Below are 22,500 nucleotides of genomic sequence, written 5' to 3'. Positions count from 1 at the left end.
GCTTCTGCAAATTTCTGACTATAAGATTCTACTCAAACTCAGCCTGTGGCTAGATTAGAAAGCACTAATTCACAATACCAAGCTATGGGACTGAACCTGAAACCATATGATAATTTAGTAAAGCAAACTTCTAAACCACACACCCAAAACAATTACTACTAATCAAATACTCTGAAGAAAAGAGAAAAAAAGTAATATTAGGTTTAGTGTAAACGGTGTATTAAATTCTTTGAAATACAAAAACTTGTTTTCCCCGCCTTGATTTAAATATAACTATAGAAATGAATGGAAAATATGAGCAGTTAAGGGCAATTAATACAGTACTTCTAATTTGGCTTTAACTATATACATAGAGTTATTCATTTCCTGATTTTATCCTCATTTTAGATAAGATAAAATAATTAAACAAATAATAATAATTCACATAGCTAATTAACTTAATTTTGTAGCCATACATTATTAGCTGAAGATGTAAAAATCTATAAGACCTTTAAAAAAGTTATCTATTCATTTTAACTAGATTATTGTTGTATGAATGCAAAGATAATTATATTTCACATAGATTTTTGAATTAGATTTTATAGAATATGAAATAAATATTAATGATATTAGGTATACCTATAATTATGCAGGCTGAGGCATAGAGATTTACATACACAAGGAGACATTCACACAACTATGTGAATATACATACATTTATACATGCACCAAAGACATTCCTGTACTCATATATGCTCATGCATACATTATAAATTAATCATCTAAAATATGTGTGCATGTGTATAAATTTCACAACATTAGTATATGTATGTGTGTGTGTGTGTGTGTGTGTGTATGAGTGCTTAAATGCAGGTATGCATGTATTTATGGATGTACTTATAGTTGCATGTGTTTATATCAATTATCCACCAAGAATCTTCATTAATTTTATTTCACACTTCAACCAACCTGAAAACTTACTTGAAATGCTTTTCAAGCCACCCAGTAGCCTTGCACTGCAAAGATAATATCTGTGATCAACTTAGTGCAAACATAAGGTGATATACATACTGCAAGTAATATTTTATTTGCTTACTTCAAGCAATGTAATATGCCTAATATACCCAGAATGCAATATAAAAGGTCTCTCATGAATAAAACAGTTTGAAGATTTTGGTTTGAGAAGCTGCCTTCCAAGAAATAATGTACAAGGAGGTGCTGAAAAAGTTCCCAGCTTTAAGGGTATCATGAAAGGCCTGGTTAGAGGCTCAACTTCCTGAGTTCTTTTACAGGGCTTAGAAAAACTGAAGGACTGCTGCAATAACTACCTGAGAGGGGAATATGTTGAATAAAATCATAATTAACTGATCTTCCAGTACTTTCTTTTATCCAAAGCTAGAAACTTTTCCGCACTCCTCATATTTTGACCTTTAAGAAATCTATGATAATGTTCAAGACTAAAGAATTTTACTTCCAACAAAGATGAACCCAAATATTTCAGAGGAGTTCTTAATATGTTAGTGATAAAAGTTTTCATTAATTTGTCCCTAGAGATAGAGCATATGTATGGAAAACTTCTTTGTGAGTCAATGTCATTGTTACTTTTGTTAGTGTTGCTTTTCTAAGTCAACCCTGATTGAACTGATTGATGAGTAGGGTCATTCAGTCTATGACTATGCATTTGTTTTTTTAAAACTGCATAAACAAATGTGTCTTTTTTAGTTCCCAGGGTGTAGGTTGAATAAAAATTTGGTTGTTATTTCTAGCTTTTCAAGTGGTTACATTGAAGCTTCCTCATTGGCATACATTGGTGATGTGTATTTGTTTTCATTTTATTTAATTGCTAAGTCTTGGGGTATGGGCAGAACCTACAGCTTTTACAGACCTTCTGAGACTTGTGGGAATGATGTTATTAACATTATGCTTAAATTGTTGTAAGTCAATAACTGCAGGAAAGACTTAAGCAGTAAGAGAATTGCAAAAGTTCTGGCATTCTGGGAAGGAAGAACTAGGCATAATGGTTACTTTGGGGTTTGGTGGAGTTAAACACATGAGTGGTGAGAGAAGGAGATGAATGAATTAGAAGTAACAAAGTGGAGGCAGCATGGAATCAACCAGATCCAAAGAGCAGAGGCCATTGCAGAATCAGTAGAAAATGCTATGAAAAGACTGCATATCTGTAGGCCAAATGGGGTGGAACATGTCTATGAGTGATATTATGTCAATTAGTTGAGTTTCTTTTCTCAGGATACAATCTAAGATATCTGTGAATGTTGCAGCAGCTCTGTTTCAGACTTATTGTGTTTTGCATGTATTTTTGTGTTGTTACACATTGAAAATGTCAACAACCTAATGTCTGAAATGTTTTTATTTATTGAGGAAAGAGTGATTAGAGGAAATTCATAGGGCTACAAGTAGATGTTAGATTGTTTAGTTTGTGATTGTGATAGGAAGCAAAACAAAATATGGGTTTTGGTGTCATTTATATAGAATTGGTTACAACCTTTCATAGTGAACAACAGAAGCTATTTACAATCAATCTCAGTAATATGCAAGGGAAATTCATGGAATAATATTAAACGTAGACATGGCCAATGTAGGCACATAGCTCAGCAGTTAGAGTGCCAGGCTCACAATCATGAGGTAATGAGTTCAATTCCTGGACCAGGTTGTGGGTTGTGTTCTTGAGCAAGACATTTTATTTCCTGCTGCTGTAAAAATGTGTTGTAACATCACTTGTTCCAAGCTGTATTAGCATTTGCCTTTCCTTTGGCTAACAACTATGGTGTGGAGAGGGGAGGCTGGTATGCATGGGCAACTGCTGGTCTTCCATAAACAAACTTGCCTGGACTTGTGTCTTGGAGGGTAACCTTCTATTCATGGCTGAAGGGGGTCTTTCCTTCAGACATGACCAATTAAGTTAGTACATATTTATTGCATTAACCAATAATTACGAAATTAGGAATACTTATTTGCAAGAAACAAGACAATACACGTACTTAGAGATTCTCACATCACTGGCTCAGTTGATATAGTAAAGTCTATGTTTGACTTATGAGGTTTGATAATATCAAAATATATCTCCTGCTACTGCTCAAATGATCAAAATAATATTAATCATTAAAGAAATGTTGTACGTTCTTTGCCACATAATTATAGCTCACTACCTTTAACATTTTAACACCAACTTAATTATTGTCTTACACGCAAATGTCTTCGATAAGTATTAACCTCAGGGTTTGTGTGTTTTTAAATAAATATGACAAGACAAACAGATAGCATATGTTACTTCACTATTTAGAATTACAAAATCATACAAGTCGAATCAAGGTATTTATCAACCAATTCTACTGGGCACCACTGGGTGCTTATCATTAATCACTAACACTTACTTTTTTGAGTCTTAGGATGCATAAGACTGGTTACCCAGTTTTCATGGCATATAAATGAGCACACTAAGAGCACAACATTCCCCTAAATGGGACATCAGTCTGTTGTAGGTTTCAAGACCAATAATTGTGAGAGAAGGAGGCAAGTCACATTGATTCCAGTACTTGAATAATATTTTATTTTATCAATCCTGAAGGGATAAAAGGCAAAGTTGACCTCAACAGGATTTGAACTCAGAGAGTAAAGAACCAGAAGAAATGTTGCTAAACATTTTGTCTGATGTGCTAATGATTTCACCAACTCACCACCTAATTCTTTATCACTGGGTGGTTATAATTTACATGATACATTTTTTTAATTCCTTGAACAAGTGTGATAGATAGTTGTCAGACCTTTTGTAATCGGTGGTATCTACCAATGGTTAAAACTCTTCTATTGTTATCTGATCAGACTGATGTATCAAATGGTATCCTTCATTGCTTCAGAAGTAATAAGATTCCAAACAGTTGTGTATTTCTCAAAAACATGAGCAATGTAAGAGACCTGAAACAACATACAATTAGAAATTAAAATTGTTTGTGACATTTTCCACCAAACTCATAGTCTTCTTTCCTTATAACTGACCTTTAATAGATCCATGGAAGTTCAAGTATAACTTATCTTAAATATTTCGTTGAATGCTTTAGCTTAAATACAAATATACCTAAATATATTTTCACATGCTTACACACATATGAACATTAATTCATATTCCTCCCTATAGTTCAAATTATGAATTACAATTAACAAACCCATCAGCATACATACACCTAATGTTCCAATGATCTTATAAATACTGCAAGTTTCTCCAATTACATTCACAGTCAGGATCAGTCAAACATGAGTAGACTGGGTTTTTTTAAATATATATATATGTGTGTGTGTGTGTGTGTGTGTGTGTATGCAGATATTTCACTATATGCATAGGCTTAAATTGAGTTATTCCAAGATATTTCCACAGACTTACATAATAGATATATTTAAATATCTACATACTTCTGAGAATTAAATGAAATATTGCAGATACTTTGCTATTTCATGTTATTATGTTTATATATATATATTTTTATTAATTGTTGTTTTCTTTATGGCCCAAAAAGCCATGTCTTCAGAAAGAAATGGAAATGTCAGACAGCTGGAAAGACAAAGAAATTACAAGTTGTGAACCAAGCCATTTTAATAAGAAGTCCACATTATCACCTATTGATATTAAACGACATGGTCAAAAAGAAGGCTTTTATGAAACACTACCAGGTATGTATGAAAAGACTATTTATTACCAAAGAACTATTCTTTTTATTTTTGTTTCCTAGTTTAAGTTCAATAACTACGTATATTCAAATGTGGTGTCTGCAATTATTACATATAGCCATTCTGTAATGATAGTTCTGTTGATACAGTCTACATTTTAAAGACAATCTTGAAAGTAAGCAAGAATTTTGAGGGGTCCAAAGAGAATAACATACTTTTACATTGAACTGGTATTTGGAATATAACATTAGAATAAGGTTCTTGGATAAACTTGTGAGAAAAAGTTTTTATTTAAATACAAGAAGTTCAAATTTAGAGGCTTTGCATACTGGAGCCAGAAGTAATCTCAGGTGGGTGGATATCTAAATGTTAAGGTAGACTTCCATATAACTATACCCAATAGAGTTTTTATGTCTAAGAACATTGGAACATGGTGTTAGAAATATATAAATCTCATGGACTTTCATTCTAGTTCAAAGATATGCGTGCTTATACAGTAATATTGAGCCTGACAATAACAGAAAACAATTCCAAGCCTAATACATTCATACTTCTATGGAATAATTTATAGATAATGTTAACAATTATTTTTCTTGAATGTATATGAGAACTTAAGTGAGACGATTTATTTTCTTTGGTAGATATAGAGGAAACATAGACATGCGTCTCTCTTTTTTCTCCCCTCTCTCCTTAATTCTCTCTCTTTCACTCTTCCCCTCTCTCTCTCTTTTTCTTTCTCCCCTCTCTCTCACTTTCTCTCTCTCTTAATCATAGAAGAAATATTCTTCCAATCTATTTTTTATGTTTCAAGGAAGACAAATTGTCTCTTGTGTACCTCTACAAAAAAAAAAAAAAAAAAATGTTTACACAAAGCCATAACTGCAATAACACATCTTCTTTGGTAAATATAGATGGAGAGACATTTTGTCTTTGCTGCTAACAATTTTAAAAAAACTTTCTAACACCTTACATTGTGTTAAACACATTTCTTCTTTTTTGCTTCTTTCCTAGAATAATGTATTTAAATAGATGAATATAATGAATATAAATGTATGTTTACATATGGTGTCACAGGATTCCATAAAATACATGTACACTAAATAAATGAAATTCACCTCCAATTTACTGCAGAATTTGACATTCCAATGAACTGTCAGTATTACATTATAAACAAGCAGGTTCAATATTATTCAAGAGCTGTGGTTCTTACATTCATTACTTGAACACTATATATTTGCATTATAAAATAGAAACCAAGTAACAATAAAATTACAGGGGTCAATTTAATCAACAAGCCAACCTCTTGCTAAACCAAAGAAAAAAAAAGCCACAAATTATGACATTGTACCAATGCTACAAAACATTATGCAACCGAAATACCATTAAGATATAAGGTATTATTAACCATTACCAAAACTGTACAAACAGAAGCTTGTAGTTTCTATATAAGAAACAACCAGATGGTACGACAATGATTGCAGACTTAATGGAATAATAACAGTAATGGTATCGACCATTGTTATTTTGTACTGCCTCACATTATAGGTGCAACAATGACTGTGTGTGACTGTGTAATTAGAAAGTTGGTTCTGTAACCCTATTGTTCTATTATGAGTCCAATGTGTGGTACCTTGAGCAAATGCCTTTCTATTGTTACCTTGGATAACCTATGTATGTGAGTGGAGTTTGATAGACAAAATCCATGCAGAACCCCATCATTCACACACATACACACACACCTGCACCCATCCATCCACACTCCACCCAGCACACATGGGCATACATATATGTACATAAGCATGTGTTTGTATATATGTATCTAGCTATGTATATAGCTATATATATATATAGACACATGCATATATATATATGTATGTGTGTGTGTCTGTATACATACATATATATACACATATACACACACATATATTTATATATACATATATACACATACATACACACATATATAATATATGTATATATATATATATATATATATATATATATATATATATATATATATATATATATATATACATACATATATATATATATATATATATATATATATATATATATATATATATATACATACATATACACACATATACATGTATATATATTACAACTGAATTTAATGGGCAATAAAATCTGTGGCTAAATACAGATATATGTGTAAGTAATGTGTAAAATATACATGTAAAATGACCAGTAAAAGATTCATAAATTTCCTGAAATCTATGTTGATTTAGAAAATATTCATATACTGATATTTACACTTGAATACTGATTCATAAAATGTTCCCAATTCACAGATGTCTTTAATATTTACATGAAGCAGCACAATTATTCAAATGAATATAACTTATAATTCAGCTATATATAACCAGGATATATGGCTGAGTTTCTTTCACCTTGAGATGGTAAAAGGTAGTCGGCCATATGATATTTGATGAGACTAGTGAGAGCCTTTCTTGAGTGAAAAGTAGAAAGGAGACATAGGAACTGAGGTAGACCTGTTAAAATCTGGTTGAAGTCTCTGAAGGAGGATATGGCAGACATTGATCTGCACTGGAAGTAGGTTCATGACAGGTTTTGCAACAGTGTAAGTTGGGGACCTCTCATTGCATGATGCACTATGGAGAAGGAGCAGTGGCCTCAATGGGATTTGAAATCAGAATGTAAAAGGATTTAACTTAACAATGATTTCCAGCTTTAACAAATAGTTACACATTCGAGCAAGTTTAGATTATTCTTTTATATAGACAGACAATACTTGACATGTTAATACTTTATTCACCTCTGCCTCTGAAAAGGATAAAAGTGGAAGAAAAAGTGAAAGTGAAAAGTGAAAGTCAACCTCAGTGCAATTTGTACTCCGAATTTAAAGAGAAACATCTAAAATGCTGTAATATATTCTTGTGCCATACTTCTTACCAACCACCTTATTCCACATACATATTATTAATTATCTTTCTAAATGAAACAATAAAAACTACACAGTTTATTGCACTTATGCTCTTTCTTTTCTTACCACTTCTAAAGACACAATATTGTTTTATTATCAACAAACAAATATCAGATCTATTTTATTCTATTCACATCAATTCAACTCTATTTTATTTAATTCCAATCTATTCTATTCTTTAACTTCTCTTCTCCTCTGTTCTATTCATGATCATGAATGAAATTGTTTTATTTCATTTGACTTAAACAGTGGATTTTCATCTTTGAGAAATTTGAATTCAACAAAAAAAAAAAGAAAAAAACACACAATACAATGTAAAACAAGAAAAGACAAAAATACTTGTTAATTGATACTGATTATTAAAATCTTACAAGGGTTATGGAGCTTGCAATGAAATAAAATATGTGTGTGTGTAAATACACACACACTCACACACGTATATACACATTCATCTTTGCATGTATGCATCTGTGTGTGTGTGTATGTATGAATTTTATATGCATATAAATGTATAATTACATATATATACCTATGCACAATATGTTCATGCATGCATACACATACACATACACAATAAGAAGCCATTCCAATTTTTATGAGAGGCTCTTGTTTTATCTTACTGTTGAAAGTCTTCTGATCAAGTTGACTGAAAATATAGTTTTCCAATTAAATTGTAGAATTTTATTTAAGGTTTTCCTGATGAGATGATTAAATATATTTTTCATATTATTTGCAAAAGCTTTTTTCACATTTATTTCATGAGTAACACAGAAAAGGAATAAAAGCATATATATATATATATATATATATATATATATATATATATATATATGCATACTTATGCACTTACATACACACATACACATAAATACAAACACACATATTTGTATGTATATCCTTTTAACTCTTGACTTTTGTATTTCCATTTAAACTCATGACCTATGACTTTTATTCATTTATTGTACTGCCAATTAAAATTCTCTAAATAACTAACCTCAGAGAGGGAGAGTTAAAGACACCTGCTCTGTCCATTTTTTATGAAGACAAATGAAAAAAAAAACCATGATGTTTATATATATATATATATATATATATATATATATATATATATATATATATATATATATATCATAATAATCATAAGTATACAGGGATTAGCATTGAGTTGCTTCTCCAACATACTGAAAATTTAGAAATAGCAGTCAAAGAACTACTGATTCTAAACTACAAATTTTTCTCTAAACGGATGGCGATATTTATGGCACACATAGAACAAAAAACCGGAGGGAAAAGCATAAACAAAACAAGTCTTTAGTTAATTGGATACGATCGTTTCATGGTTAAGAGAATGAAAATTTCTCTATTCCAAATAAATGGTTTTACCGATAAAGGTTTTTTCATACTGAACTACTTGGCAAAATTGCTAATTATTAATTCTATTATTAATTGACGATTCCCTGCCCTTATTCTTGTATATTCTTGTATATATATGTATATATATATATATATACTAATCACTTCTGTTGAAGTTATTTTCTATATACAATTAAGTTTCAAGAATACCTGTAATGCATGTAATAGGGATATATTTTGAACCATAGTGAAAGCCTCTTTTTGATTGCTAGGCTTGCTAGACATAGTAGCCACATCTCCATCAAGTCACACTCTACCTTCTTATAATAAAAGGACACATTAGAACATGCAATCCTGAAAATACAAGATGAGATGATAACAGAAAATATCTAATCCTATGTCTTACCTGAGGTTATAGTTAAAAGGTCTTTGATAATATGACCGAGCAGAGGCTCAACAACAACAGCAACAATAATAACAATATATTACTGTATTATACCTTTTTTTTAATAAGAATTGCAAACTTCTTTTGATATTATCTATACCAATGATTCACAAGTCAATAATTGGAAAACTTTCCCATGTGGCATGTTCACATAAAATTTCTCTGTTACATAACCTGGAATGCCACTACTAGGATGGTACTGAGTCATCTCCTTATTTAATGTTTATTACACATTTTTCTTTAATGTCATGTTGAATATAAGTCAAATCATCATTGCTATTGTCATCATCCTTATCAACATCAACATCATCATCATCTTCTTCATCATTGAATTTTGCTTAAAAAATAAAAATTTGGGGGCAAGTTAACATATATGTTTCAATCACTTTAGGTCTTCTCATCAAAGAATATTCACTTCAGTTGGTCTGACTTAGAATAATCAAATACAGAATATATTAATAATTGCTTCAAATTTATCACCAAGCTAACAATTTTTTGGGTAGGTAAGTTGATTACATCAGTGCCTACTGGTACTTATTTTATCAACCCCAAAAGGATGAATGGTAAAGTAAACTTTGGTGGCATTTCAACTGTGAACATAAAGCCATAAAAATACTGTTATGCATTCTGTCCAGTGTGTTAATGATTCAGGCTGCCCAACACCTTTCAGAATATACTTGTTTCAAATTTTGGCACAAGGCCAGCAATTTCAGGGAAAGGGGTTAGTCAATTACATCAAACCCAATGCTCAACTGGTACTTATTTTATCAACCCTGAAAGGATGAAAAGCAAAGTTGACCTCGGTAGAATTTGAACACAAAACATAAAGATGGACAAAATGTCATTAAGCATTTTGACTGGGATGCTAATGATTCTGCCAGCTTGCTTCCTTTCAGGATATATTGATAATAGTTACATATAAATGAACACAGTCTTGCCATATTAATTTAAAAGGAATGAAGGTTATATTTATATGGCATATTGAGGTAATGAGCTGTCAGAATCGTTGGCATGCCAGGCAAAATGCTTAGTGACATTTCATCCATCTTTGCATCCTGATTTCACATTCCACCAAGGTCAACTTTGGAGTTGATAACATAAATACCAGTTGATCACTGGGGTCGATGTAATTGACCAACCCACCCCTTTGAAATTGCTCTCCTTGCACCAAAATGTGAAACCAATATTTATAAGGTATATTTGAAGTAATACTTTTTAATACACACTGGCCTTTAGTCATTTGACTGCCACAGTATTTTAAACCACTTGAAACGATATTTGTCTGCTATGCACCTGGTAAATGAGGAATAAACTCTAGCAATATTGATAACATGCCTCTCCTGTAAACAATACTGACAGAGATAGTGTTTTTCTGTTTTAATAGCAATAATAGCTATTGTTTTTTTTTTCTTTTAACTTGGGTGATTTTTTTCTAGAAGATTCTATCTTAATGCTGGTAACTGTGGCTCATATAAATATTTTACAGATAAATTGCTGATAAGATATACCTGTGTTTGTGTATATGTATGGTTATTTGTGTGTGTGTGTGTGTGTGTGTGTGTGTGTGTGTGTGTGTGTGTGAATATATATAATATATGTTTTGTATATACACACACATATATATATATATATATATATATATATATATATATATACACACACACATATATGTATACATATATACACTCATGTGTTATTGTTATATATATATATATGTATATGTATTTATGTGCATATATGTATGTGCATATATATATATATATATATATATATATATATATATATATATATATATATATGTATGTATGTATATGTGTGCGTGTGTGCATGTATTTATTTCATTTTTTAAAATTGTTTGTTGGTTGAATTGACTATATATATATATATATATATATATATATATATATATATATATATATATATACATATATATAAACATACATGCATATATACATACATGCATGCATACATACAAACATATATACATAAATACCTACCTACCTACCTACATACATACATACATATATAATGATTCTCACACGCTCATATATTTGTGTACACTTCTATGTGAAAGTTAAAAATCTCTATTTGCTCAGAAGTATATGTATACACATTGAAACAAAGATATTCCAATATTCAATAAGAAATTGTTCAAAATTTTGATATAGCATTGTGATAATTTACAGTGAAATTACTTTTCTCTTGACACTGCATGCTACTTTATAAAAACACACCAATCATGTACAGGATACTTCATTGATTTTTGTGTTTCTCTTCTTATTTGTTTTTTTTTTTCTGCTCAACACAACTACTGTCTTTGAGAAAACTCCTAACAGTTGTTAACATACCTTTTTACATTAGAATGACAGCTAAATCTTTCACGAATTGCACTTTACCTTTTATAGAAAAATAAAAAAATATATTAATGTTGTATTAAATACTGTTGTCATAGAAATTCCTAAAAAGCAGATGGATTCTACATGGAAAACATTTTATAAAAGACAAAAAGAATAAAAGACAAAATTGCCCTTGGCAGAATTTGAACTCAAAACATAAAGATGGACCAAATGCCACTAAGGATTTTGCCTAGTGTGTTAATGATTCTGCCAGCTTGCCATTAGCAAGGCAGAACAAGACTGTTTTGGGGCCCCAGGAGGAGACTGAGATTTTTCTATCTTTTTATGGACAGGCCTGGTTGATTGTCATAGACTAACGAACAATATTTTCTGAGGTTCAAGTGAGTTGTGAGGAGTAAGTGTAAACTGTTAGCTAATCCAAAGAAGCATTGTAGTAGTGATAGATGAGACAATAAAAAGAACCAGCACATCTGAGAGCTAGTAGTAGAAGTGTATGGGTGATAGAAAGCTAGCTAATTGGTAAAATGGCCTTCTTTTGGAATCAGTACGGTCTGGCCTGGTGTCAACATATTCTTTCTTAAAATATCTATGGTTCCATCAATGATTGCATTCAGAATACAGAATGACAGATTCTAAAATGAAAATTCTTTTACAAAGTGCCAGTTTCTTTTGACAAGTGGATATCTGGGAAATATAAGTATAACAAAATCTATATTGAATGATTTGTGACATAAAAAGGATTTTAAAATCATGCAGATAAGAACTACTACATAAACGTTACATAGATGTATACACATGCACACATACACCCAAACACCCAAACACACATGCACAGACTCATGTTTAAGAATATATAGAACTATTTCAATACAAAAATCATATATGTATACAAATATATATATACGCCCATAGCACACATGTGTGTGTGTAAAGACAGACAGACAGACAAGACAAATAGATAGATAAACAGACAGACAAAAAAGTAGATAGACAGATAGATGGATGCATGAATGCATGCCAAATGTGGATCATATTTGACATAACTAAAGGACAACCAGAAAAATGTCATATTAATCTTCTTTACCAGACATGTTCTTTTAGAGTCAAGCACTAGTCTGAACTTGTGAAGCATAGTACTCGACTTTTTTGTAAATGGATTCTGAACATCTGTATGGCAGATTCTGGATGATATTCTGCTGGGGATAATAGTTCTAATCTTGGAAATGTCACTGGAGATGCACCCACTACCAAGAAAAAAGAAGAACTATATAACATTGTAACATTATCTATTCAGAAATATTTTTACAATTCCTCTCAACTATAACTGCATGGTGAAAATTCATGATTTTTTTTAGCAACTACTCAAACAAGCAAACAAACATCTGAGATACAGTTTAAATATTAGATTCACACCAAAGATAGGGGAAAATGGTTTACAGAAAAACCTTGTGTCCAGAGAAATAGAAAGAGCAAAAAGGGAGAGAGAAGTTGAGAAAGATGATGCATCTATTTTAAGGTGGTAAAGTGAGGTAGCGGTCATGGAAGATTAATATGGTGAACAATAAATAATAAACCAAATATTATGTGGATGTGGGTAATCCAAGAGAACAAATCCAGCACCATGTAAGTGAGAACTTTAGAGTATTTTAAAAAGCAATGCAAACAACAGAAACATATATTTTAAATATAAGTTTCACTAATATAAATAAAGGTATGTATGCTGATACATTCATCAAAACTATGCTGTATTATAGATTCACTTCAGCTGATCTTACAAATCAATTTCACATTGGATATTTGACAACCAGATATTAGACATAATTGTTTGTATCTAACACTAAATGCTCTTCAGAGATGTCACCAGTGAAACCAATTGGTAAGATCGGCCGAAATAGATCTACTATACTGTATATTTTGATTAATATGCCCACTCCGTTGACAACTATACAAGTACATTTTTTTTCTGACTTATGGATTCTTAGATGACAATATATATATATTTTTCTCTCCTTGTTTCTTTCTGTGTTCCTTTCTGTGGAAGAGCTTAGGGTCGAAACGTTAAAGACTTTTTCAATTCCCAAGCGTTATACTAATACATCTGTTTGTTTTCTACAGCACCTGTCTTCGTCTGTTGTTTTTGGGTGAATTCTCCCAATATATATACACACATAAATATACCCACCCACCCACACCCACCTACACATACACATGTATGTATATATATATATATATATATATATATATATATCCTGATGTGCTGATTGTCTACTTTTTCCATGCTTGCAGGATTGGATGAGGAATTATTTGAGGCAAAATTTTATGCCCAAATGGTTTCGCTGTCATCAAACCTCATCTGCTTCTCAAGCAAAAGATTTTTTTCCTACAGGAAGATTTAACCCTTTGCTTATGGTTTTTCCGCTTTAACCCTGTCATGCCATGTTCCTACTATAGCAGGAATAGCTTAAATGTCATCTCTGTTGGATTCCTGCAAAAGTAGTAATGAACAACTCAAGTAGAAAAAGAAGATAAAATACTAAAATTAGACAAATGATCATGTTGCAGCTTTGCAGTCAAGTGTGTTTACAACTCGTTAATGGTGTCCCCCATAGCTGTTGTTTACTTTTGTTTTTAACCAGAGAGAAAAAAAAATGAGTTTACAATGCAACAGCTGTGTGATGAACCCAGCGCTTTGTCTTGTAAACAAGCAAGGCTAGACTCTTTGCAGTTGAGGAAATTATTAATGATATTTATTCTTCAGACAAAGAATTTACACTTACGCTGGTTATGAGAGTGATTCAGACAATGAAACTGTTGAACGTGATGAGGAGAGTAGGGTCTGGGGTGAATTAAGATGGTAGTTGAGAGATATACCTATTATTGTTATTCTACTCAATCTTTTGTGATTCTGTCCATTAGTTTGCCTAACAAATGCAACAGTTGAGAGAAAGAACGGTTATTGTTGTCGTCCTGAATTTTGTCATAATTCTGTCCATAGTTTACCTGCAATTGTTACTTTTGCGTTGTATGTGCAACTATTTATTGTTTGACTCAGGAGCCCGGATGGAGGGGCCCAGGTCTGAGAGGGTTAACTCAGTTAGTCAAACCATTATCTGTAATACTTTAAGTATTACTTCAAGTAATGATTATGCATTTTAAGAATACTCACAGTGATCACAGGTGGGGGGGGGGGTCTCCTTTTTTCCATACATGATCAGCTGTACCCAATTTATCAATATCTCCTCATGTCACAGCTTTGCGATGTTCCTCTACCCTTATTTTGAGGAGGCGACATGTTTCGCTTTTGTATAACCAACCACAGCTGTATAGGATAGAGTACACGCAGTCTTTGGTCATATTCTCTTCTATTCGTGGTTTTATTCGGAGGTGATATTTACAAAGTGTTGTGTTACTCTTGAATACCGTCCTGATGTCATATGGGCTACATATCTCTGGGATGAAGTTAAAATAATCACAAGATTCCGAGTTCGATTCCAGGCAGTGAACTGAAAAATAATAATAATAATAATAATAATAATAATAATAATAGTAACAACAACAACATCAAAAAATACCTTAGGAATGAGAACCCAGATTCGAAATTTCTCCAAGACACCTGATGAAGGCTGGAGAGTATATCAGCTGAAGCATTGTGTTAACAACAAGATGAGGACAAATGTTCGTCAAATGTAAATAATGTAAATATTGTGCATAATTCCTCATCTTTTAAATATAGAACTGTATTACCAATAATACTGATACTATGATACTTATTTATACCTGTAATTCTTTAAAAAAAAAAATTTTTTTTTAATTGAACTTACAAATTTCCCAGTAAGCAACTGGTCATATTACTGTGTTCCCTTTCTTTTTCGTATGAAACAACCCTCATCTGCATGTGTATAGTTCATGGTGTACTACATAGGTATGTGACTCTGTGTGTGTGTGTATGTGTGTGTGTGTGTGTGTGTGTGTGTGTGTGTGTGTCTGTGTGTGTGTGTGTGTCTGTGTGTGTGTGTGTGTGTGTGTGTGTGTACAGTGATGGATTCGAGGGTTTCATTTATTCACAAGTTGATTTCTTAATTTCACCAGAGTATAAATACTTATAATGGTGATACTTGAAAAAAAAAGGAACTAATTTTGTTCATTTAAAAAGTATGGGTATGCAATTCATTATAAGCCACACTATAATTTGCAAAGCAATTTATCTGCATGCAAGGTTTTCATCGCCCCTCCAATGCCTTTCATTTTCTATTATTATTATTATTATTATTGAGTGAAAGAGCAGTGCATGCCATCAAAGTGACACTAGGGTACAGTTATACAAAGTCCAATACACCCATCATGACAACCCATCTGATAAGAGTACATCTAGTACATGCATCACAACCGCATGTGAGTGACATGGTGATCTCATATCAAAATAAACAGTTCATGACCTTGCAGGTGCAGCCCAGTTAGAATTTTCTTCAGGTTGAATAGCTCATCCTGCTCAAAAGGTCCCTGAACAAGGTTTGTTTTTAAAATCAGCTTTGCCTTTCATCCTTCTGGAACAAATAAAATAAAATACTAGTCAAGTAATGAGGTTAATATAACTGACTGCTACTCTCCCAACAAATTTTTAGCTTTGGGCTTCTATTGGAAATTTTTAGGAATAAATATGTACATTGAGTCATGTCTGTATATGTTTTTTGCCTTTTTACGAAATAAGGCCTTATGGTCAGACTGCAGGTTCTTTTGATACAACATGTATAAATGCAAATACATATGACAATGTCAGTGTTTGTTTTGAAACAGCCCTGTCTTCAGTAGAGTTTTTAAAATGTCTGAACACAATCATCCTAAGAGACATACTATCATAACAATTCTGATATCCCATATATAGAAAGATGGATATATTGAAACAATAACAGAAAATGAATACATCTCTATCTTAGAAAATAGTGAACTTCGGTTGGTTGAACAATCAAATTAATATTCCCATCAAATATTGCATTGAGATATCACATATTCTCTGGAACTTTGAACAAAAAAAAGAGAAAAAAACCATTTACTGCTGTGTAAGCCAAATGATGTGAACGTTATAGCAAAAATCAATGAGAAATAGAATATCTATTGGCAGTTGAACCTGCAATTTTTGTACTTTGATTATAGATTTATATTCATACTTACACTCACTGGAAATGAAAATTCTGCTTTCCCCAGCTTTTTCTCTTACTAGCTACCCCCAGATCTTACAAATCTTAATTTTGGACCAAAAGTGCCAGATCATCTACAGAATGGAATAATAGCTTACTTTTGCTAATAGGATTAAAAGTATTGATCAAACTTCCATTTGTTATTGAAACAAAATTAATACGTTTGTAGTTTGCAATATTCATCAAATATTTTTCTTTGTAATATAATACATAGCCTAGCAGTTTTATCCTAAGTGTGAGAATATAATACCAGTCAGTCATTCAAATGAAATTGATATTATACAAGAAGAATTCCCACTCTGAACAAATCCTATGGGTCTTCTGATACATATTCTTGGTTTATTATAATTTTGTCATTCACTGATCTCATACTGCCAACAGAACTTCCGTGTCACACCAGCTATTGTTAGAGGATTACATATTAATTTTATATCTCAGACATCATATCCACTCCTTCTCCTTCTTTCTTTCTTTCTCCTTCTTTCTTTCTTTCTCTCTATATCTCTCTCTCTCTCACATACGCACACACATACTCCCCTTCTAAATATAAACAAAACAAGTTCTATGTCTTTCAATCATATATGTAAACGTTAAATGAATTGAAACACATTTATGCCTCCTATATGAAACATACACAATACAAATTGTCCTGCTTCTCTCACTGTCTCTCTGTCTCTTGCTCTATCTCTTTCTTGCTCTCACTCACTTGCTCACATTTTCTCTTTGTTTATATATATATATATATATATATATATATACAGTGAGAGAGAGAGAGAGAGAGAGAGAGAAAAAGACATATATACATGTCTGAATGCACAAATGCATATGTATGTATAGGTGTGCATATGTAATGTAATTATCCGTAAGCATATATATATATATATATATATATATATATATATATATATATATATACTAAATGTCCATGTGTGTCTGTGTGTACACACATATACATGTATACACAAGCGCATATATCTATATGCATGTGTATTTGGTTATACAAACTATAGTTTATTGTTTCAATGGAAATAAATGGAAAGAACCAGGCATCAAATATTTTAAGAAGGATGTAGGGACTTGAGTGAGGACAATGTGCTTTCTTTTTTTTTGAATAATTATTTACAGAAAATTGAACACATAAGTGTTTTGAATGTTTCTTTGGAATTGCTTTCACTTGAAATCAGTAAGCATATTGTCAAAATTGTCCTATGGTGAAAGAATGCTTAGAGCTTCAGAAATGGAAATATATTTTTTCATTAAATTCTTTATTACATTATGAGTATCTCTTTTGTTCTAAAGAAATTGTAGAAAGCATTCCTGAGCAAAAATTCTTTTTCTTTTAGAATTGCTTAAAAATGTTTGGAACTTAGTGACATCAACTAAATATCATTGAAGCTATGGACCAAATTCTTCTCTGCCTCATTATGTTTTTCTTTATTATAAATGCTCATTCTAATGTTAATGGGCATTTAGAATTTCAGTAATTTCAGTAAAACATTTACATTTTCATTTTAGTTACTGTGGTGTTTCTAGTAAATTTACAAGAACTAGTTAACAGCAATGTTTGTAATATCAATATGTGTATGGCATTTCCATTGAAAGATAAAAATACTTCATTTTCAAAAGTCAGTTTCAACTGTTTCTATATCTATAAAACATGAGCTAATACAGAAAAAAAGAACTAGCACTCTATTGGTTATGATGACAAGGATTCCAGCAGATTCAATCAAGGAGATTCAATGTGTTGCAGTATGTGACAAGACTGGTCCTTTAAAATCAGGTTCTATACATTGTTGCTAGCTGAATGGACTGGAGCAACATGAAATAAAGTGTGCCAAAGAAACCACCTTACAGCTATTCACTCTCAGCAGTGAAATTTCTTTCAGCAAACTGCCCTACCAAGTTTAATAACAGATCAACATGCCTATTGTATTCTCATTTATACAGTAACATAACTTTAAGCAAAGACAGAATGATTATAATAAAATATGGTGCTGAAATAGTGCCATTGTAAGGTATATGATACAAATACCCACAGTTGCAGGGCTAGATGCTAAAACGTATATGTTGTGGCTTGTCCCAGTGTGTAGTTTTGTCTAGAGAGCTACAATATTCTTAACAGAGCATTGTATTGAAACGTTTTGTTTGATGTGCTTTCTATATGTCAGAGATCATCTTAATCACATCTGACTATAATATTAACAACTGCTGTGTAAATTGTAGGTAACTTTTTTATCTTTCTTTTATCTTTTACATGTTTCGGTCATCATTGGACTGCAGCTATGTTTGAGCACCTCATCAAAGAGTTGAGACAAACAAATCTACCTCAGTATTTAATTTTCAAATCTGGTATTTCTTTTATCAGTCTCTTTTTGCCAAACTGCTAAGTACAGGTATATAAAAAATCAATGGAAAATGGCACAAAGATACACATACACACAAACATACATATATATATATATATATGTGTGTGTGTGTGTGTGTGTGTGTGTGTGTGCATACATATATAGAGGACTTCCACACAGTGTCTTTGTATCAAATTCACTCACAAGGCATTGGCTGGTTCAAGGCTGTAACAGAAATAAGCATGATCAGGAGGCCCCATAGTGGGACTGAACCCCAAAATACATGGTTGCAAAGCAAGCTTCTTAACCACACATCTATGCCAAGAGTTTCTATTATCTTTATGTATTGCTCATATGGTTAGAATCAGCAGAAAACAAGATTATATCCAAGACAGTTGTACATTGTGTTCCATCCTTTAAATAATATTTTAATTAGATTATTAGCTGCTAACATGACTTATAACTGCCTCAGCTACAAGATATGAAGACTTTAATGTTGTTAGTATTAGATTTCACGTTTCTCAGCTTTCTCAAGTTAAGCTTTACATATGAAATATATAATAACTCTCACAGAACCACATCATCTTTGATCCTGTCTGTCTACCTGTGACAGCTATTAAAACCCTCAAGTTCAGAATATAAGCAATTATATACATTAGTATGTTTGTTTGTGTGTGCATACAGACACATATATATATATATACACATATACACACAGATATATATATGTATATATATATATGTGTGTGTGTGTGTGTGGTTAGGGCAGCAAACTCATGGTCATATGATTGCGGTTTCGATTCCCAGACCAGGCATTGTGAGTGTTTTGGGAGTGAAAACAACTAAAGCTCCACGAGGCTCCAGCAGTGGGTGGTAGTGAATCCTGCTGTACTCTTTCACCACAACTTTCTCTCACTCTTTCGCCCTGTTTCTTTTGTACCTGTATTTCAAAAGGCCAGCCTTGTCACACACTGTGTCATGCTGAATCTTCCAGATAACTATGTTAAGGGTACACGTATCTGTGGAGTGCTCAGCCACTTGCACATTAATTTCATGAGCAGGCTGTTCCATTGATCGGATCAACTGGAAGCCTTGTCATTGTAACCGATGGAGTACCATATATATATATATATATATATATATATATGTATATGTGTGTGCATATATATATATATATGTATATACATGTGTATATGTACATATATGTATACATATATATATATATATATATATATATATATATATATATATATATATATATATATATAATGTAATAACCTTATACATATGTGTGTGTGTTCACTTTACTGATGTAAAATGATATCCAAAATATATAAACCGGTTTAGTCTATAACAAGGACAAAATGGCACTTAAACAAAAAGAAAAAACAAAAACAAAAAATCTACCTTTGATGGAATTGTCATAGAACTTAATGATATTTATTCCCTTCTTGTGTATTTCAAGCTATAGATGCTATCTGATTGCATGAATCATAGCTGATATTGTAATATTTTTTTTGTTGTTATATTTGCCATTTATTAATTAACAAAAGGTAAATGTGATTTCACTTAACTACAAAAATACTGTTTATGATAATCTAAAATACATTGAAATCGGCAAAAATTATCAGAGTTTCACTCAACATCAAAATATCTTGCTTGCTTGATAATGTTATCAGTATCAAAAATGTAATATTAAAGAAAAAGTAGAGATATAAGTGTACAATTTCTAATTGTAAAATCTTTGGTCATAATGGCAACAATAATATTAAGTTAGTAATATATAGTATTGACTATATGAATTATACAGTATCCTTTCACTTCTGGCATCAACAATATTTGAAATTAACTATTTACCAAACAGTCATTATTTATATATATTTTTTTCTTATGACCATCAATTACATTGCTGTGAGTTGGCTCCCTACAATGAAATTTCCAATTTGCATTTACAAGATGGTCGTATGAAACCTTACCAAGTTGAATGAGTTAATTTGTCAATGACAGACTGATCAAACTAGCGAATCAAGTCTAAATAGACAATAACTACAGATAGCTTAAATGTAGTCTTGTTCTAATTTACTACATACCACAGCAAATCTATCCAGAATAAGACAGCTTATAAATGGTATTTTAATGAGTTTCTGTTCAAATTCCTTACAAGCTTCATCATCCTTAACTTTGATATCACCATTTGACAACTCTATTATGATTGCATAATAATCTCTTCCAAAAGAAACTTATTAATATTATATGACCCAAAGATATTGTTACTTTGTGCTCATAGAAAATTTTCTAAACAAAATAGGAAAAAATAAAAAAGAAAAAAATCTTAACCTTTCAACCTTGTTGAAATAGAAGAAATAACAAGGCTTGAACTCTAACATCTTGTGTGCAGAGCCGGATTAAGATTTTGTAGGTACTGGGCTATGAAATACTGTCATTCCTCTAGTGATAAATTTGGTAACTTTTCATTGAAACTCTGCAGATCCTCCAGCTGGTGGATGCTCCTGGGTTGAAACTTTTAAATCTGCTTCAAACCAATAGATTCATTAGGCTGGAGTTTATCTGCATTTTTGAGATATTTAGGCTGAGAGTACAAGACTACGAAACTCCACCCAGAATGTGACAGTTACAGAGACACTAATACTCACTTTCATTCAAATATACTAGAAAATGAAATGAAGTGTCTTGTTTCAGAACTCAGTACTCTGCCAGGTCTGTGGATGAAAGCCATGACCTAACAATCATAAACGCTAAAATCCCAACCTTCATTCAAGGCCCTAATGTTACAAATCTTCCCTGAAGACTGTAATGCTCTAATGTTCATGCCTTAATCTGGCACTGCTTATGTTGATCAAGAGTTCAGGTTTGAATCACTTTCAAAATCTTAATATTCTTTGATATACATATTGTATTCTTTAATCCAGGCTCCAGAATGATGATATCAAGTGATACCCACATGATATCAACTGAGTATTCCTCCACAAATATATTTTGTATTACCCGTTTTCCTCAGATCCGAAATCAAGTCTTGGCAAACAACTATGGAGTACCGGTAAGAAACCTATACCGCAGATATTCAACCGATGTAAAGAAATTAACAATAGTATCAGCAGCTCCTCTCAAGCAAAGCCTGATCAGAACATTACCAGCAAACTTGCACTTCTTCCCAAATCAA

General features: G+C 31.8%; 1 protein-coding gene across 4 annotated transcripts in view; it reads left to right on the top strand.

Annotated features, from left to right (window-relative positions):
• The window catches only part of LOC106872390 (protocadherin beta-15), a 236,074-nt gene that overhangs the window by 191,043 nt on the left and 22,531 nt on the right, over positions 1-22,500 (top strand). For all 4 annotated transcript variants that reach the window (XR_016244309.1, XR_016244308.1, XM_089362726.1 and 1 more), the window contains one exon: positions 4,509-4,662. Coding sequence is in view for 2 of the 4 variants with exons in the window: in XM_089362726.1 (XP_089218852.1) it covers positions 4,509-4,662 (154 nt within the window). In the remaining 2 variants the exon portion in view is untranslated. The remainder of the gene's footprint in view (positions 1-4,508; positions 4,663-22,500) is intronic.

The sequence above is a fragment of the Octopus bimaculoides genome, chromosome 14 (genome assembly GCF_046866305.1).
Source record: "Octopus bimaculoides isolate indiv1 chromosome 14, ASM4686630v1, whole genome shotgun sequence".
Taxonomy (NCBI): Eukaryota; Metazoa; Mollusca; class Cephalopoda; order Octopoda; family Octopodidae; genus Octopus; species Octopus bimaculoides.
Note: the sequence above shows the minus strand (reverse complement) of the source record. Positions and strands in the feature narration are given on the sequence as shown.